Source organism: Rousettus aegyptiacus, unplaced genomic scaffold, assembly GCF_014176215.1.
Source record: "Rousettus aegyptiacus isolate mRouAeg1 unplaced genomic scaffold, mRouAeg1.p scaffold_m13_p_3, whole genome shotgun sequence".
Classification (NCBI taxonomy): domain Eukaryota; kingdom Metazoa; phylum Chordata; class Mammalia; order Chiroptera; family Pteropodidae; genus Rousettus; species Rousettus aegyptiacus.
The window spans coordinates 115,149,094-115,170,465 of NW_023416306.1; the positions used below are offsets into that span (position 1 = coordinate 115,149,094).

General features: G+C 35.0%; 1 protein-coding gene across 2 annotated transcripts in view; it reads right to left on the reverse strand.

Moving 5' to 3' along the window:
- Nucleotides 1-21,107, reverse strand: part of INO80 (INO80 complex ATPase subunit) — a 104,007-nt gene extending 82,900 nt beyond the window's left edge. For both annotated transcript variants that reach the window (XM_016152255.2, XM_016152254.2), the window contains exons 1-5: nucleotides 20,956-21,107; nucleotides 2,938-3,123; nucleotides 2,400-2,569; nucleotides 2,241-2,308; nucleotides 257-439 (exon numbers count right to left, since the gene is read on the reverse strand). In XM_016152255.2, coding sequence (XP_016007741.1) covers nucleotides 257-439; nucleotides 2,241-2,308; nucleotides 2,400-2,569; nucleotides 2,938-3,080 — 564 coding nt within the window. In that variant the 5' untranslated portion in view covers nucleotides 3,081-3,123; nucleotides 20,956-21,107. The remainder of the gene's footprint in view (nucleotides 1-256; nucleotides 440-2,240; nucleotides 2,309-2,399; nucleotides 2,570-2,937; nucleotides 3,124-20,955) is intronic.
- Between the last annotated feature and the right edge of the window lie 265 nt (nucleotides 21,108-21,372).

The window sequence follows — 21,372 nt, forward strand, 5'->3', positions numbered from 1 at the left end:
CTTGTGGGGGTGAGAAAATATTCTGGAATTAGACAGTGATGATAATTAACACAACTACATAAGTATACTAAAAACCACCAAAATGTATACCTTTAAAGGCTAAATTTCTTTGGTATACAAAATATATTTCAATAAAGATGTCGTTAGAACCACCACTACCATCCGAATATAAAGTTAAAATGATTTATCTTTAATTAATATAACCCAGAGGGTAAATTCCCAGCATGACAGTCTGAGATTTCTCTGAAACTCTCACCTCCTTGTCTTTACTATACTTATTCTGGTGAAGTTTCTTATATTTGTGCAGCCGTAACATGTTATGAAGTTCTTCTCTGCTGAGATTGAGTTCTTCTTCCTCTTCTTCTTCCTCCTCTTCTTCTTCATCATCGTCTTCACTATGAGAATCTGCCTCGCTGGACTCATCACTTAGCAGAATGCTCTGAAAAAGGGAGGAAATAGAATGGACCTTCTCCTATGAAGCCATTCTTTTTATAATACAAGCATTTTTTCCAGATGCCAAAACAATGACAAAAACAGCTTCATTCCAGTTTCCCTATACTGTTCTTTACCAATTCAACTGAAAAACAAAATGATACCAATTAAACCCAATGGGCGCAAATTAAAGAGCACTAAAATGCAAATGCTATAAACATCAACAAGGCTAAATTTTATTAAGTACTTACACTATACATAAGATAGTTTAACTAAATGTCAAATACCAAGGGAAAAAAAAAAACCTAAAAAATTAAACAAAACAGAAAACTACTTCTATAGGATAGAAAATACAGAAAGCAAGCTGTGATGGCTAATAAAGGAGAAACAACCTAAATCCACCAATGAGTGGAGAAACAAAATATTCAGATAATGAAATACTACTCATCCATAAAAAGAAATAAAGTACTGATATGTACCACAACATGAACGAACCTTGAAAATGTCATGCTAAGTGAAAGAAACCAGACATAAAAGGCAACCTATTATATGATTCCATTCATATGAAATGACCAGAATAGGCAAATCCATAGAGACAGAAAACAGATCAGTTGTTGCCAGGGGCTGGGGATGCAGAGAATGGGAAATGACTGCTAATGAGTACAGAGACATCTTTCTGGAGTGATGAAAATGTTCTGGAATTAGATAGTGGTGATGGCTGCACAAAACTTTGTGAATATACTAAAAATCACTGAATTATACATTTTAAAAGGGTAGATTTTATGGCATGATTACACCTCAATTTTTAAAAATGTGATAGCTAAACAAAGATTTCTTCTGCATTCCCAATGCCTTCACTGATATGAAGCAAATCAGGCTTTTTACACACACGAATTTTTAAAAGGGCCTAGTGATAGTAATAAGAGTATCTTTGTTATTTTGAGCTCTTCACAAGAAAAGTATGAAATAGGGAAATAATTAGTTTCAACAGAAGAAATCCTTTCCTTAACACAGTTTGGCCGACAGTCATCTTCTAAGAATATAAACCAGATTATTCTACTCTTGTGCTTATAAACACTCCAATAACTGACTTACCACTGTCACTAAACTACAAATTACTTAACATGGTATACAAGGGCCTAAGTGATCAGGCTCAGATCTCTAGGTTAGAGAACTTCTACCATCCCCTCACTTACTGGGCTCCAGCCACAGCAGCCTTCTTTCTTCCCTAAACATACTGAGTTGCTCCCTTTCTTAGGACTTCCGCAGTTCTTCTTTCTGATTGAAATGCTCGTATAGTAAACATTCACATGGTTCTCTCTGATCATTCAGAAATTAGTTGAAATGTTACCTCTCTCGAGAAGCCATGTTTACTTATTTGTTTACAGGCTTACTCACTGCCTCTTTCCATTAGAATGTAAGCTCTATAAGGCAGGAACCATGTCTAGTCTACAACAGTATCTGGCATGTACGATGCGCTCAACCAAATTTGGTAAATAAACTACTTCGAGACTGATAAAAAGTAGATTAATAATTCTGATGACAATGTAAGCCAGTGAGGGTAAAGATCTTATCTAATATATATTTGTACTCCCTCATTCGACATTGTGCTATGAGCTCAATAATGTTTGTTAAAATGAACTTCATTGAGTACTCAAGACTTTTATTTCTTCAAAAAAACCACACCCAGAATAAGACTCATGTCTAGAAAAATCTCTGCCAACATACCGAAATGAATCAATATCCTTTCCCTTTTATTTGTAATTTTAGTAGGTTATCTTAATTATAAACATTCTGCCTTCTCTTACCTTTAGCCATTTTCTGCTTTTCTTCAACTTAGAGAAGTTATATAAATTGCCTTTGTCAGATTTTGATTCTGTGTAAAGAAACATAAAAAATAATAAAATGAAAGGATGACTGCCCCAAGAGAACTGAGAGTCCAAAGAGGGATCTCACGACACACTAACCTGACTGTAGAACTCCATTCAGTGAATATGTGCTTAACATTCCAGAATTGCTTGCTCCAGAAGTTTCACCAAGCAATGAATTTGGAGGTTCTTCCTTAACTTGTATTAAGGGATCCCCAGACTGGGGCAATAAAGGATTATTGTCATCCAGTCCATCTTCACTTTCATCACTATAAATTGAAGAATGGTAAATCTATAGTCAGAGCTGACCGAAAATTATAATTTATGGTTAGTACACTGAACATTTTATAGAAGAAACTGATCCTTTGAATAAATTGACTGTCTTTTATTTGAAAGGAAGAAAAAAATACCAAACACACTAAAAATCATAAAACATTTTAACCCTAAAATCTACAAGAATTTAGGAATCAGAAATGTGGCCAAACAGGAGGCTTCCAGTCAAGATGGCAGGAAAAAAAAAAAATCACATTCAACTTACTTCAAGTATCCTTCTTGTTGTTATTTGTATCTTTATGAGATATTTTTAAAAAGAAGGAAATATGGCCAAACATTATATTGGAAAGATGGACTAGCATACCTAGAAATATTCCTGTTGAAGATGGCTGATGTTTGTCGCAAGAAATGGTCCAACCGGAGGGCCCTCTCCAGGTACTGAAGATAGAGGGGCTTTGCCAGCTCAGTGCAGCCGCCATCGTCCCCGGCACCCAACTCCGAGGCCATAGAACAAATCTGTCTTCATGCACAAGGGTTTCCGACTACACGGCTGTAGAATGGATATAAGCAGTGAAAGATGAACTACTACTCATTCTCTCTTTATTTTGCCTCCTTGCTATCAATGTGAAGAGAAATCACACCTTGTACAACATGCGAGAAGACAGTATGTAGAAAGATGATGATAAAAGTTCTTGATAGGTACTGCCTTCTAATGCAAAGGCAGAAGTTAAAAGAAGATCAAAATACAGAAATAGTCATATATCACAATGGAAATTCATATGCTTCTTTCAAAGAGCAACTTAAAATTTATACACACTTCTCTTTTGCCCTACAATTAACAATTACTCAGATTAATCCAAATCTATACAAGTTCATTATTGTACACCTCACAGGGGAGCATCACCACATTGCTCAGCTTCATTTTCAAGAGATGTTCCTTTTTTTTCATTTTGCATTCGCATATGTGTGAGGTATTCCATTAACAAGAGAACAGATATATTGGCAGAGTATTTTATGATCCCTTGTAAACATGCCATAAAGTATAAGATTCAGAAATAATTTAGAAAACTGGAGCAAGGAGAATAAAAGGATGAGAAACATAGGTATAGCCTGAGCGTACTTTTTGTTACCTTAAGTTGTTAAAGACAATGTTAAAGTCAGAATGTCTTCACTAGAGAAATAATCAATATAACAATTTCCCAGGTTTCATGTAACATCTTCTGCTTTCTACCATGTCATCTTTAAAGAGTTAAGTGTTTAAGACCGGAATAATGCGATAACATAGATAAAGCAATCAGTCAACCATCTGGCCTACAAAGATGACTCAATAAATGACAAAGTATGTTTTAAGAGTTCATAATCTAACAAACTAAGGTATAAGCTTTAAAGGAAACAGTAACGTCTTTATGTTGCATCATTGCCTTTATTAAGTTTTTTAAGTTTTCCTAGTATAATCTTTCTACTTAAACAGAATGACAGAAATTCTCTCCCCAATGAATTATAGATTTAAAACAATCCCTATCAAACTCCCAGCAGGCTGCTACTGCTTTTTTTAGAAATTGATATGCTGATTCTTAAAATTTAAATGGAAACACATGAAACCAAAATAGTCAAAATAATTGTGAAAAAGAACAGGCTTGGATGACTTATACTTCCTGGTTTTAAGACGTATTATAAAGCTACAATGATCATGACAGTATGGTACTGCCATAAGGATGGCCACATAGACCAATGGAACATATCTAAGAATACAGAGATAAACTCTTACATTTATGGCCAATTTTTTTTATTCTAAAATAATTTTATTTTTTATTAAAAAATGTTTTGTCTTTCAATTACAGTCGACATTCAATATTATATTAGTTTCAGGTATACAGCACAGTGGTTAGACATTTATAAAAGTTACTAAGTGATCCCCCAATAAGTCTAGTCCCCACCTGACACAGTACATACTTATTACAATATTACTGACTATATTCCCTATGCTGTACTTTATATTTCTGTGACTATTTTATAATTGCCAATTTGTACTTCTTAATCTCTACCTTCTTAACCCGTTCCCCAATCCTCTCCCATCTGGCAACCATCAGTTTGTTCTCTATCGCTATGAGTCTGTTTCTGTTTTGTTTGTTCATTTATATTTTTCAGATACCACTTATAAGTGAAATCATATGGTATTTGTCTTTCTCTGTCTGACTTATTTCACCTAGCACAATACCTTCTAGGTCCATCTGTTTTGTTGCAAATGACAACATTTTCATGGCCCAGTAATATTCCATTGTCTATCAATGGCACTTGGTCACTTTCATATCATGACTGTTGTAAAGAATGCTGCAAAGAACATAAAAATGCACATATTTTTTTTCAAATTAGTGTTTCGGATTTCTTTGGATAAATACCCAGAAGTGGGATTGCTGGGTCATATGGTAGTTCTATTTTTAATTTTTTTAGGAACCTCTATACTGTTTTCCACCAGTTTCCTATCCCACCAACATCCTTTTCTCCACATCCTTGCCAACACTTGCTGATTTATTGATGATAGCTATTCTGCCAGGTGTGAGGTGATAATCTCATTGTGGTTTTAATTTGCATTTCTCTGATTAGTAACATCGAGCATCTTCTCATGTCTACCCAGCCATCTATATGTCCTCTTTGGAGAAATGTCTATTTAGGTCCTCTGCCCATTTTTTAATTGGATTGTTTTTGTGTCATGTTGTATGCATTCCTTACATATTTTGGATATTAACCCCTTATTGGATGTACCATTGGCAAATATCTTTCCCCAATCAGATGAAAATTGCCTTTTTGTTTTGTTGGTGGTTTTCTTTGCTGTGCTCATATTTGTTGTAATAAAGTAGTCTAGTTTCATTTTTTTTGCATGTATCTGTCTAGTTTCCCCAACACAATTTATTAGAGAGACTCTTTAATCCCATTGTGTATTCTTACCTCCTTTGTCACAGACTGACAATGCAGGCATGGGTTTCTTTGTGGGCTCTCTATTGTTCCACTGATCTATATGACTGTTTTTATTGCCAGTACCATCTGTTTTGATTACTACAGGCTTGCAGTATAGTTTGATATCAAGTAGTATGATATCTCCAACTTTGCTCTTTCTCAAGATCACTTTAATTATTTAGGGTCATTTGTGGTTCCATATAAATTTTAGGATTATTTGTTCTAGTTCTGTGAAAAATGTCATTCGTATATCGACAGGGATTACATTGAATTTAGATTGCTTTGGATAGTATGAACATGTTAACAATGTTAATTCTTCCTATTCATGAGCACGCTACATGCTTCCATTTATTTCTATCTTCTTCAGTTTCTTTATTCAATGTCTTATAATTTTCTTTGTACAGGTATCTTACTTCCTTGGTTAACTTTATTCCTAGGTACTTTTTTTTGATGCAATTGTAAATAGAACTGTTTTCTTAATTTCTCTGATAGTTCATTATTGGTGTATAAAAATGCAATAGATTTCTGAATATTTATATCCCGCCACTTTACTGAATTCATTTATCAGTTCTAATAGTTTTTTGGTGAAATCTTTAGGGTTTTCTATATACGGTAACAGGACATCAGCAAATTACAAATCTTTTTAATGTTTTGCTGAATTTGGGTTGCTAATATTTCTATTGAGTATTTTTATATCTATGTTCATCAGGAATACTGGCCTACAACTTTCTTTTTTGTAATGTCGTTGGTTTTAGAATCAGGGTAATGCTGGCCTCATAAAATGAGCTTGGGAGCCTTCCCCCTCCCTTTAATTTTTTAGAATAGTTTGAGAAGAACAGGTGTTAATTCTTCTTTGAATGTTTGGTAAAAGGTTGAATGAAGGTACAGCTCTTATGAGATTAACTATAGCTTTAAAGCTTTTAAAGGACTAAAGACAATCTGTAGCAGGTTATGAACTACAGCTTATACAAAAAGCCAAACTTTAAGGAAACAAAATAACTGAATTTCCCACCTCTGCTCTCCTGTAACTCAGTGAGAGTCTGTTGCCCAAACCTATTATGACTGAATGTGATTTACTGAATCAGATCCAGAGGTTACACTGATAATTTGCAAGACTATAGCACAAATAACACGATCAGGCCAAATAAATGAACTCTAAAATATTTCAATAGATAGAGGTTAAAACCAAAAAAAAGTGAAATGTGATTTTTCATAAACATTAGAGTACCATTTCATTCACTCAGCCTTTCAATTTCTGAACTCTAAATGCAGTGCAAAAAAAGTATTTCCTTTGGAAAATTCAGTTTAATAGAGGAAGCAAGACTTGAACATAAATAACTACAATAAAAAGTACATGGGCAGTCACTTAAAAATGTATAGATAAAGTGCCATGGGAGATCAGGAAAAGGTGATTACTTATGAGTGTTAGATTATGTCAAATGTTATATAAGAATCTGTGACCCCTAAAGACTACATTATCTACATATCTGCATCTTTGATGAGAAAACTACAGGTAAGGTTGTGGAAGATCCTTATATATACGTATGACCAAAAGAAAATGAAAAGTCTGGTGTATATGATCATATAAAATTTAATCCTTCCAACTTCGCACAAAAAGAAAGCCCAGGCCAGATCCCTCCACTGGTGAATTTTATTAAACGTTTAAAGTAAAATTAATACCAACTCTTCACAAACTCTTCCAAATAATAGAAAAGAACACTTGCCACATCATTCTGAGGCTAGTATTACCCTGATTCCAAAATCAGGCAAATATATCACAATAAAATTATAGACTTATGTCCCTTATAATATAGAAAAAAGAAAATCCTCAACAAAATATTAACAACCGAACCCAGCAATATATAAAAAGGGTTGTACACCATTACCAACTAGAATTTATACTAGGAATGCAAAGTTGGTATAACTATAAATCAACCGACATACTACACCACAATAAAAAACAAAGGATAAAACTCACTTGATGATCTCAATAGACACAGAAAAATTATTTTACAAAATCTAACACTACTTCAAAATAAAAACGACTCAACCAGGAATGGAAGTGAACACCTTCAACCTAATAAAAGGGCATCTATGAAAAACTCACAGCTAATATCATACCTAATGGTAAAAGACAGAATGCCATCCCCCTTAATATCAGGAACAAGACAAAGTTGTTCACTTTCACAATTTCTCTGCAGAATTGTACCAAAAGTTCTAGCCAGGGCAATTAAGAAAGAAAAAAGAAAAAGAAAAGAGGCATCCAGACTGGAAAAGAAGTAAAACTATATGTATAGATGACATGATCTTGTATATAGATAGATAATCCTAAGGAACGTACTAAAAAAGATTATTAGAATAAATAACTAAGTCACCTTTTAGGGTACAAGATCAATTTACAAAAAGCAAATATGTTTCTATACACTAACAATGAACAATCCGAAAATGAAATTAAGAAAACACTTCCATTAACGGCAGCATTAGAAAGAACAAAATATCCTCCTACTATCTTTCCAAGCCTCTCTTGGTCCCTTTTCTGTCTCTGAAAGGAGACCACACTTTGTGTATAGAGTGTTACCCCTTCTCTAATAAACTTTCCTTGTGACTTTAAACAAACAAACAAAACCTAGGAATAATTTAACCAAATACTTACATGTACTGAAAACAAGACACTGTTTAAAGAAATTAAAGAACTTGATAAATGAAAAGACATCTCATGGTTCATGGATCAACTGATTTAATATTTTTAGTATGGCAATGATATACAGATTAAATTAACACCCATCGAAATCCAAGCTGATTTTTTTTTTTTTTTTTTGCAAAAATAGACAAGCTGATTCTAAAGTACATGTGGAAATACAAGGGATCTACAATAGCCAAAACAATCTTGAAAATGAAGAACAAAGTTGTAGGACTCATACTTCTGATTTTAAAACTTACTGCACAACTGCAAGAATTAAGATGTGTGGTACTGACATAAGGTTAGACATACAGATCAATGAATGAAACAGAATTGAGAGTCCAGAAATAAACTCTTACATATAGAGTCAACTGATTTCCAACAAGGGTATCAAAATAATTCTGTGAGGAAAGAATAGCCTTTTTAAAAATGGTGCTGTGACAACTGAATAGTGACATGCAAAAAAATGAAGTTGGACCTCTTCCTTACACTATACACAAAAATTAACTCAAAAAAATATAATAGACATAAATAAGAGCTAAAGAAGAAAACATAAAGGTAAATCTTTATGACCTCAGGTGAGATAATGGTTTCTTTGATATCATACCAATAGCAAAAGCAACAACAAAAAATAAATTTGGTTTCATTAAAATTACCATTAGTGCTATAAGTGAAAACCCACAAATGAGAGATGATAATTTGCAAATCATATGTCTGATATAGGACTGAGCGCGAATATATATTTTTAAAAACTCTTAAAACAATAATAAAGACAGTAACCCAATGTTGAAAAAAATGTTAATAGACATTTCTCCAAAGAAAATATACCCATGGCTAATAAGTACATGAAAAGATGCTTTAACATTATTAAGCATCGGGGAAATGCAAATCGAAACCATGAGATACTTAGCATCCACTAGGATGATTATAATAAAAGATAATAATGAGTGTTGACAAAGATGTAGAGAAAATGGGACTTTCATATACTATCTCTGGTGAGAATGTAAAATGGTGTAGCCAGTCTGTATATGTTTGGCAGGTCCTCAAAAGGTTAAACATAGTCTACAACCATGCCACCCTGAACAAGCCCGATCTGGTCTGATCTTGGAAGCTAAGCAGGGTCAAGTCTGGTTAGTACTCAGATGGAAGACCCCCTAGGAAGTCCAGGTGCTGTAGGATTAAAAACTTAAAAAATAAGAGATTGTAAACTGACAAGCTCCTTGCAATCTGTGAGGTTAACCAAGGGTTGCCTCACCTAAAAAAAAAAAAAAAAAAAGGTTCAACATAGACTTACCATATGACCCATAAAGGTATTCCACTGCTAGGTATACCCAAGAGGAATAAATACATATGTCCACAAAAAAAAAAAAAAAAAAAAAAGCTTAGTTATGAATCTTCCCAGCAGTATTCACAATAGCCAAAAGGTGGAAACAACCCAAATGTCCATCAACTGATGAACGGATCAAAAAAATGTGATGTGCCATACAATGGAATATTATGACAATAGAAGAGAATGGAATACTGAGAGATGTTATGTGGATGAACCTTGAAAACATTAGGCTAAGTAAACAAGCCAGTCAACAAAAGCCTCATATTGTATGATTCCATTTATATAAAATACCCAGAAAAGGCCACTTCATAGAAACAGAAAATAGATTAGTGGTTGCATGGGGGTAGAAGGGAATGAGCAACTGCTAATAGGTAGTGGTTTCTTTTTGAGCTGAGGAAAATGTTCTAAACTTAAGACTGTGGTAGTTGCTGCAATTCTGTGAATACAGTACACTAAAACCAATGAATATACTACAATCATATATACTTTAAATGGGTGAATTTTATAGACTGGGAATTAGATCTTAATAATGTTAGTCAAGTATCACTTCTGCACAGAAAAAAAATACAATTAAAAAGTAAATGACAAACTGTGAAAAATATTTGCAACACTTTACAAATTTAAATCTCATATAGAGGGTTCTTACAAAATTCTAGCAGCAGTATAACACCTCTGGTACACAGAACCCACCCCGAAATTTTCTGTTTAAAGAAATTGTTACTATTATTATCCCACTTACAGATAAGAAACCAAAAATTTATGTTATATAACTTGCTCAAGATCACACAATTTAATAGGGAATGTGGATTAGAATCTAGATAACCTGACCCCTCACCTTTGACTGCTATGCTATAAGACTAGAAAACATCTGGAAAGTTATATCGCAAACAACAAAAGGTGTTTATTTCTAGCAATTGGACTAAGAGAAACCTCTTCTACTTTCTATTTTTTAATTTCAATTTTAATATTTTTCAAAATTCTTAACATTATTTTTCAAATAAATTTACAAATTTATATATATTGAAAAGTACAGATATAAAATACGAAAATAGTTTGATGATACCCAGGCATATCAAGAATTGCTCATTACCACAGTAAGTTCAGGCTTTTGCTTCTTCCCAGTCAGTTCCTTTCTCTTGCTCTAGAGGCAATCATTGTTCAGATTTCTATCACCACAGATTAATTTTGTATGCTCTAGAAATTTACATAAGAATCGCACTGCATGTATACTTTTGTTTTAGCATATTTTGTAATTCATCCATGGTAGTATCAGTAGTTCACTCCTTTTTGATGCTGAATCGGATTCCAGTATAACAATAAATAAAACCAAATTTATGTATTCACCTATTGATGGATATTTGGATTTTCATTTCTTTAGGTAAATTCCTGGGAATAGAACTACTAGATCAGAGGTATATATATGTTTAACCTTATGAAAAACCACCAAATAATTTTCCAAAATGGTTCTATTTTACATTCCCACTAACAAAGAGTTCTATTTAGTTGCTTCCCATCTTTGCCAACACTTGGTAATACGATATATCAAATCTCAAAATCACTGGTTTTAATTTGTGCGTCCCTACTGACTGAAGAACTTGAGCACCTTTTCACATGCTTATTGGCCATTCGTATAACTTCCTTTGTAAAATGTCTTTTTTATCATGTTTGAAAAAAATTGTTATCTTACTGCTGAGTTACGGGAATTGAGTTACAATTCCCTTGCCAGATATATGTATTGCTACCACCATATATTTATGGATTATAATATTCATTATTATTAAGATGTCAGTTGTCCCCTAATTCATCTCTAGAGTCTCAACAAAATCCCAGAAGAGTTTTTGAAGAAACTGACAAGCTTAGTCTAAAATTTATACAGAAATACAACGGACCTAGAATAGTCCAAACAAGTTTAAAAGATGAATGAAGTTTGAGTATATGCTATCTGATTTCAAGACTTATAAAAAGTTAGAGTAATCAAAATGGTACTGCACTGGCATAAGGATAGACGAATAAAACAATGGTACAGAATAGAGTCCAGAATAAGGCCAGTTACACGATCACACTGATTCTTAACAAAGACACTAAAATGATCCAACAGGTAAAGGAAAGTTTTTCCAACAAATGTACTTGAAACAACTGGAGATCCATACGGCAGCAGGGGGGAGTGAACCTCAAACCCCTACCTATCTCATACCATACACAAAAATAAAATTGAGAGATGAATCACATACTTATATGTAAAGATGAAATGATAAAACAACTAAAAGAAAATATAAGAACATATCTTTGTGACTTTGGAATGGGTAAAAATTTCTTAAATGGGACAAAGACAGCACTAACCATAAAAGAAAATATTGATAAACTGACTACATCAAAATTAGAAACTTCTACATTTAAAAAAAGTGTTAATCATTATTTGCTTGGTTTTACTCTTTATCAGTTAGCAACGGTATTAAAAAATCAGCCTACAGTGGGCGTTAAAACAATATGCAATCGGACTAAGTGGGTGCCTTTGCAACTACACACCAAATAAAATGAAAATTCCCAAAACAAATGTCAGGTTTTTCATGGAAGTCTGATGGACTCCAAGACTATCCAGAAATATTCCAGAAGATCTTTACCAACTCTCTTGATTTTTTGAAGAAGCAACAACTTACTGTATACTTAATGGGCAAATAATTTCCCTTTGTTTTCTTATTTGGATCTGTACCATTGTGATTGTTCTATACCCTAGGTCTTTCTGCATTACCTTATTATCTGTTGTTTAAAAAGCAAAGAATCAAATGCAATGCCAGAAGTAGTTGGAAGTCTTAGTACTGGAATACTTCCCTTTGGTTCACAACGTGGATGCCTGTACTAATGCACAAAGCACACAATAACTGCTTTTCTTTGGTTTCCTTTTTTTTTAATAATTAAAATAGATTAAATGAGCAAAACATCAAAAATACAGGGGGGAAAATAATTCAAATACCAAAAGAGAACACATAGTTCTGATGGTATAAATACTGATAAAAAACTTAATGAAATTCTCATTTAAATCATCTTTTTCCTACCCAATAAAATTTACTTGTATCACTCCATTCAGTTGAAATAAAGGTTACCAGTGACTTTTTTTATTTTGCTAAATCTAAACTATGAAAATATCTTTTAGCAATTCTGTAAAAAATAACTGGGGGAAAAAGATTTTCACAAATATTTTGAAAAAAAGTAAGAGTAATGAGGCTTGAGAGGGCATTCATTTCCTACCCGCCAAAAATTATATAACCAACAAAAAACAAGTTCGATGGCTCAGCTAAAAAACATTTCTGCATTCCCTGAAATGCTTCAAATAATCTTAATAAAAAAAAAAAAAAAAGAAAGAAAAAAAGAAGCCCTTCAAAGCCAGCCTCAGTTGAAAGTAAAAATTCTAGTTCTGGTATGATGAGCGGAAAGAAAAAAGGACTTAACACAAAATGAGAGAACACCAGTATAAGTGGCTTTTCCGTCCGAGGTAGGTGCTTTAATAGTACGACCTCCTTTAATCCTCAAAATAATTCAAATCTTATTCTCATTTTAGTTAAGTTCAAAAGTTGGCCCAAGCCAGGATTATAACTCAGATCTATTATCACTGGCTCCAAAACTCGATTCTTCACTACCAGACTCTGTTATGACATAAAAATAAAAAAGCATCATGACTAGGGTGACCATATCTCCTTGCTGGTTTGCCTAAGACAGTTTAAGTTTATGCCTGTTTTCTTAAGCATAATTACTAACAGTCACTCTCCCTTTGCTTTCAAAAGTATTCACATTTCAACAATAAATATTTGGTCACCCTACACATGGCAAATAAGAGGTAAGTAAATCACAAAGCACTCTTTAAATATTCAAGTTGAACCAAAACTTTCCATTCAGACCACTGAATATTTACTAAGAGACTACTATGTACCAGATATTGAATTAAACGCTAGGAGAAAAGAACTTGTCCTCAAGGAGCAGATGCTGATAGAGCCCTCTACATGGAGGACAGAAACCACCTGCTCGACCAGAGATCACTACAAAAGCATGAGAACAGTCTAGCAAATTAACAAGCCCAGAGTTTACCAAAAGTTCCAGAGGTAAAAATAACAGCTGCATTTTAAATGGAATGAAGAACTCCTAGCTAAAAAAGAATGGCCCTTTCTTTCATAAATTTCTAAAATGGCAAAGAAAAAAACATTTTGGCCTAACAGGTAGATTGTGAGAAAGAAAAAAACGCTTATCCACATTTTCCCTTCCCAACTTTTCACCCTTAATGAAATCAGGATATTGTACCAAAAGAAATGTTACCAAGGTCAAAATAAAAAATCAATTACAATGCATATGCTTTCTTCTAGGAAAGACCATTTCAACTTCCTAGAAGAATATCTTTACCAAGAAAGGTAACTAAAACTTTTTATCAGAATTATAAAACAGCCTTATTAGCACAACTGCCTCCAGGGAGTTCTGTGGTAAACACCACAGAGATGATTTGGTCAAACAATTGTAATCCCTATTTATTAAGCATTTAGAGTTTAAATATTACTAACTGAAAAAATCCTAAGGGGAGGAAAAGTTTTCCTGAAGGAGCTGGTGAACCTTTCACATGGTAATTTAAAAAAAAAAACTGTTTTTTAAATTAGGCTATGTTAGAGGTCCTAGGCTATATATTTCATAAGTCTTTTGGTAAAAAATACCCAATATGAATTAGTAACACTTTATCAAATTAAAAATTTGAAAACATTGCTAAAAATCCCTCTTACTGAAGAATCAGTGACTTCAACAATTTTCACAGCTAGATCAATGAAAACACTTACCTTTTTCAGGAAATAAGATAGCTGAGGAAAAAAAAAAAAAATGCTCCTGCAGAAGACACGAAGGACTGCATTATCAGCCCAGAAAATCCTGAGCAACTCAGTTCATTCCTCAGCAAAGGGAAGGTAATATTAACTTACTTGATAGTTACTTGTGAAAAATAAAAATCCCACACTAAATGCTGAAAAAATTTAGTTACCCTCCATTACTACATGAGTGATGGTGAAAGGCTATTATTAAGAATAAAGAGCCATCTATAAACAGCCAAAATTCCAATATACACCTTTATATTTAGTTTTCCTATACTTGAAAGTATATTCATTTATTAAATTACATATTTAGGTCAATATAGACTCTTAAATGTCAATTTTATGTTATGGGTTATAATCTAATGCTGCTTTGTTTATTTTGCTGCTCAAATTGTTCATTTTGGTCATTGGCTCCTGTGCTCCTTAGACATATGCTCATCAATGTGAGGCTGTGGTTGTCTTATGGTGGTGGTGGTTGGAGCACTTCCTTACTTTCTGGCACTACAAGATGCTCCAGGCTCATCTTGTATATTTCCTAGACTTGGCCATTTCTCTAAGTTCTAGTTCCTTTTATTGGATAATGGTATTAGAAACCAAGATCTGAGTACCAGGTGTACTCCTGGGTTTCTTTCTTTTAACCTTCTCAGCTGACAGGGGCACAAAAAAACTGTGCATATATACCCAAGTATGTACATTATCTATGAATATCTCAGTATGTAACCATTTGTATCTGTATTAAGCTAAACATGGTTTCATACTCATATCTTCAGTTCTAATCCATTATCACATGGATCATTCTAGCTTCCTTCCCACTTATCTGTAAATTCCCACCCCAACAGTAAGAAGCCTGTCTCCTGCCATTTACTTAATTGTCCAATTGCAGTATACATGCGTATCAGTATCAGAATTAACTTGTACCCCCATGGGACACAATTTTATCAATTAGACTACAGTACTTATTGCAATTCTTATTTTTCTTAGATTCCACTTATTTCCAAGGTTATTTAGGTAAGCACTACCCTTCTCCCCTTTTGCGTAAGGTTGTTTCGTACATTTTAATACAATTAGATTCTCTTGTCACAGTCTGTCCACATTCCTTCCTAGGATCCCTGACCTCCTAAATGATTTTTGCTTAATTTGTACGCATTAAAGTTTACTCTTTGTGCTGTAAAGCACTATGGGTTTTGACAAATGCATATTGTTATGTATCTACCGTTATGGTATTCAACAGAATAGTTTCGGCAAGCAATATCTTCACTGAATTAAATAGTGCAGTCCTCTATGAAAGCAGCATGATAGGGTATAAAGAGAAGCTGAAATCAAGAGCTGTGCATTTAATGCTATTGACAAGCTACTGGTAGACTTTAAGACTATCAGTGATTCTTCTCAGTATCCCAACATCCTCACTGTAAAATAAAGAGGTTCAATTAGATAATAATAATATATAAAATTTATTAAACACTTAACACGTGTCAGGCATGGTGCTAAGCACTTCAGAAGTATTTATTTCTAACAACTCCTTTATGTAAAGTAGATACTATTATTTGCCCCCACTTAAAAGATGGGAATTAAGGCTTAATAATAACTTGTATGAGATCACCTAGCCAGGGAGTTAGACCCTAGACTCTAAAGTAGGAGTCGGCATAATATGGCCTGCATGTCAAATTCAGCCCATTGCCAATTCTTGTAAATCTAGACAGATATGGATGGTTTTTACATTTTTAAATAATTGGGGGGGGAAATCTTATTCAGTGACACAAAAAAATTATATAAAATTACAATTTCAGTGCCCATAAACTCTTATTGGCACACAGCCCCATTCGTTCATTTACATATTCACTATGACTGCTTTCACATTACAATGGCAGAGCTGAGTAGCTGCAACAGAGAAGGCATGACCAGCAAGGCATAAGATTTATTATGTGACTCTACAGAAAAACTTTTCCAAGCCCTACTCTAGAAGCCTGGGCTATTATATTCCGAGAATGACTCTTAGAAGGGCAAACTATTACTAACATTAGAATGACATCCTAGACAGAAATATTTTGAGGCTGAACTAAAAAGTTCTATTTTGCAATATACCACCTCTTTGAGTTATAATATTAAATGGAAAGATATTTCTATTAACATCTACTGGTATTAATTACATAAAGATTAATGCATAACTATTTTCTTATTGATATACTTTTCCTCTGCCTTATCTAAAAATCTGTGATACTTTCTGCTAATAAAAAGATTCTGATTTCTGTACTTTATAAATTAAAACTCTAGATTACTAAATTCCTGATTACGCTGTCATAATAAAATGGCACTTGTAATTATAGCTAACACTTGTAGCAAGAGCACTATGTGCCAGGTATGATTCTAAGTATTTCTATGTACTCAAAGATTTCTCTCACAATTACCCTCTATAAAGTAGGTACTACTATTATTCTAATTTAACAGATGAAGAAACAGGATTAAATAGCTTTCCAAAAGACCACACAGATAACAAGAGGGAAAGCTAAAATTTAAACATGTGTCATCTGTCTCTATGATCTAAAAGGGATTGGGCTATCCTACACTGCCATTGGATTATAATGCTTCTGTTAACAAGACAGAGTAGGGCCTTTAAACAAATGAAAAGAATGTCTCATTAAAAAAAAAAAAAAAAAACCTAAATACTAGTAATTCCTATCAGTACCTCAAAAGAAACATTTAGGTTTATACTTCTCTATGGCCACTTGAGATAATTTTGTTTATCTTTGCAGAGCCCCTCTGTACTCGCCAAATAGATACAACTGTATTAATTCCCTGTACACCCTCAGAGTCTACATAGTCCCTTGAGTGTGGTAGATGCTCAACAAATGGTTATTAAGAAGATCAAAAAGCATTCACTAGGCGTTCAATAAATATTTATTGAGTATAGGAGTTTCATAAACCATTAGGTACAAGTATTATTAAATGGTTTGCTGACCTGAAATGAATTACAGGTGGATCACAAAAGTCCTGGCTTTGTAATCCTTAAATTATGTCTGGTCTGTTCTTGAGCCTTAGCCATCTTCTGTGCTAGTAAGTTTCATAAACAAACCAGTCATTACTCAAGCCTTGTCAAACAATATTCATGTTCCAAGATAGTTCTAATTTTCCAGGATTATTATTCATTTTTCCTAATTCAATACAATTTAATCATAGTCCATCTCAGTCTTCATTATTCCACTGTAGAATGAAATTTATCTTCATATAAAAGCCTCACCCTTGCCTTCATCATTTATACAGCCATTTTCTGGAAACGTCCCTCATGCTTAATTTGCTCTTCCTTCAGGTACGAAAAAAGAACCTATTCATTCAATAGCCTAAGAGTGGATGTATTGTGGCTTTTTACCAACTGTAACATGCAAACCTGGAGGCACCTTATTTGTTCTTTTACAAGAAACAAGAATAGTTTTAGTACCATTACCAAAAGGTGAATTCTACACTTGAATAACCCTGAGAAAAGCCTATATGCCATACATATTGTTTCTTCCTACTAAAGTTTCTCCTCTTCCAAATCGAAACTAAATATATGCCACAACCTTTGGTATGTTAATTTCTTGAAAGATGAAAATTTAACATTTATCGATATGCTTGCTTTTCATAGTTAATGTCATGTAACCTCAGAAGTGAAAATTATTATCTCCATGTTATAGATAAGAAAAAAAATTTCAGTAACTTACCCAGTGATAAAAGTGGGACTCAAACTCAAGTCTTTTTATGTCCAAAAATCCAAAAATAATGTCTTTCCATTATGCTACCAGGTTTCTCCTTAGCTGGACTATCACTTGATTTTCCCATTAAGTCACGTTCGTGTTCTTGTGAACATGAACTTAAGAGTCAATAATCCTACTTATTATGAAACCACTGGTTTGCCCCATATGAAATAACTCAGTTATGTGTCCTGGACACTCTAGCAGAGGCTCTTATACTATGAGTTTTAAACTGCTGGACCATGAACTTGCATGGAAAAAAAAATTACTTCTTTATCTTCACTAACCTATAACTGAAAGTAGCATTTCCTCCAATTCTGAATGTAGGCAGCATACCACAGTGATATTACTGGTTGTTATTTAATTGAATAATAAAAACAAATTTCTTATGTCATAAATAATTTAAATATGTGAACTATATTTTATACATTTAAAAGTCATACTGAGAAGGGGTTCACAGGCTTCTTTAGACTGCAAAAGCATCCAAAGCACATAAAAAACGTAAGAACCCTGCCTTCTTTAGAGACTATCGCACAGGCTGTCTGTCGATCTTTGGTAGTGAAGATTTATAAAAGCGTGTCACAGTTTACTCACCTGTCCTCTAGTCATTCAAAATAAGGACAGCATTTAATCCCAGAATTTTTTTATAGCTAAATGTCAACTACATTCACTATTTTTGATTTCCTACTTCAGATCTAACATGTATGGAAATCTCTCTTGTGTACTTACTAAACACAGGCATTAAGTGTCTTTGTGATCAACTTTTCAACCCTAAGTAAACCTATTGCATTATATGATTAGCAAGTGAACCCAATACTTCTCTAACTAAATTTCTGATTTAACCTAAGGAATGGTCTGAATGTTTGTGTCTGGCTACCTCAATTCATATGTTGAAATTCTAACCCCCAAGGTCATGGTATTAGGAGGTAGGATCTAGCCCTCAAAATTTTAGGATTAGTGCCTATAAAAGGTGGTTAGTAAGTATTACTTGGTTATTAAGTATTAGTGACTACGCTCTGCTCATCCTCTACAGGCTATAACCTATCATATTAAAATTTGTATACTTAAGATCCAACTTTAAAATCTGTCATCAAATTCACTTATTTTCCTACACAAACTCAAAGTTTCCTATTAACCCTATTCCATTCTGACTACTCTAAAATTCACTGCATTCCAGCATTTATATTTTGTGTGAACTTGTATGTTGACATAGTACTATGACAAACTTTCATTAAGTGCAATTATAACACCATAGTTCATGGTCTGTTGCTTATACAACATTTCCACATTGATATACTCAAAATGTTTAGTCATAAGCTTTTCTAATCACATTTGTGCTCTTTATAGTTATTTCCTATCAAAAGACAGATCTTTAAAAATTGGTTTAGATTCTTCTGAAACAAAAAAAAAAATGTGGAGGAAAAGAACACAGTAAACTAAAATAATGAAATTAATCCTTAAAAAATCAAATGTTTTAAAATCTAGTAGCTATGCAACTTTACCGTACGATAATATCAAATTGTCATTTTATAGAAAGACCTTGTGAATTTCAAGCATAAAACACAATTTGAATAGAATATTTGGCAATAAAAAGGAATGAAGTTCTGATAAACATAGATGTATGTTTACCTACAACATAAATAAACCTTGAAAACATTAAGTGAAAGAAGCCACCGTTTTTACAAATACTCAGGATAGGCAAATCATAAAGACAAAATAGATTAGTTGCTAGGGGCTGGGGAAAGAGAAATGTGGAGTAACTGTTAAAGGAGCTAGCTTCTTTTGAGGGTGATGAATTAGATAATGGCGATGACTGTACAACTCTACGAGGATACTAAAATCACAGAATTGTACACTTTAAAAATGGTTTTTGGTATGTGAATTATACATCAATGACGTTGTTAGTTTAAAAAATGAATAGCCGCAACTAGTAAACTAGAGTGAAAAATTCCTTGGGAAAGCAAATCAAGAAAGTCACTGATTGGAAAAGTTGAGCTGGTTACCTGCAATGTTAGCGAGGTCAACCCCCTAATTACCTCTCCCATTCCTACCTACCAACAACTACAGGAGCAGCAAACTATGCAGTGTATGAATCAAAGAAAAATTTGGCACAGTTGGCTGTTGTTAACTAAAACAGTGAGTACCTTCTTAGGCTCTATCATTCCCAAACTGTAGGGGGCTTCCAACCTCGGTGATTACGGAAGTAGTTTTCATCAACCAAGTTCAAGAAAGAATGTCAAATAGGATGACACTTGACTAGACGCCCTACAAAAGCTTAAAGATCAGAAAGTGTCACCTGCACACTTCTAAGTCTGTGCTCGTGTTAGGCTACCCCCACCAAACACCAACAAGCAGCTTGCACCACTGACCCCATACCCCAACTTACTGCCCATAAATTAACACACTATCAATCCCCTCGGATCTCATTTGCTTAAAAGGAACAGGTGTGACATTCACAGGGTTTCCACTCGAGCCCAGCCAGCCCCCGCCCTGCCCCACCCCACCCCCAAAACCACACACGTGTTAGCCCGACACCGCCCCACCGGGTCCCACGTGCACCTGGTCTAACACACTCCCCACGTGTGGGCGCCCCACGGGCTTCCTCGGCTGGCTGAGGTCACCGCGTGACCCCAGATCTCAGAGGTATGAGAGGGAAAGGACGAGGCCCAAGTCCCTGAGGTCCCAACCCTACGGAGAGTGTTCACACCCATCCTCCCCACTAACCCCAACAAATCCAAGGGCCGGGGGCTACGGCCCCTTTAAGACGCGGCCCAGTTGTCGCCCGCAGAGAGGGGCGCAACGGGGCCTACACGACCCCCCCCTCCGTTCGCCCACCCACGTCTAGTCGCCTCACCTCGGGCCGCCGGGCCCCGCCGCCGCAGCGGCGGCGGAGGGGGGGCGGGGTGCGGGCGGGGTCCGGAGGGGGGGGTCGCCCCGCGGACGATGGAGCCGCGGTTCGCTCTCTGAGGCCGTGGGACGGTGACTGCGTTGGGCGTGGACGCTCCTAGCCCGCTCCCTCGGCGGCTCCTGGGACCCCAAGATGGCGGCGGCGCTGAGGCGGCTGCGGGCGCTGGGCCGGCGGCGGCGGCGGCCACTTTCACTCACTGAGAGGAGCGGAGCAGGGACACGGGGAGCCATGGCGGGGGGGAGGAGAGGCGCCATAGCCAGGCCAGAACAATCGAGCCGCTACTCAGCTGGCTTACCCCCGCCCCGCCCACGCGCACTGATCGTCGCCAGCCCGCGGCCGCCCTCAGTGTCGCTGCTGTCGGCC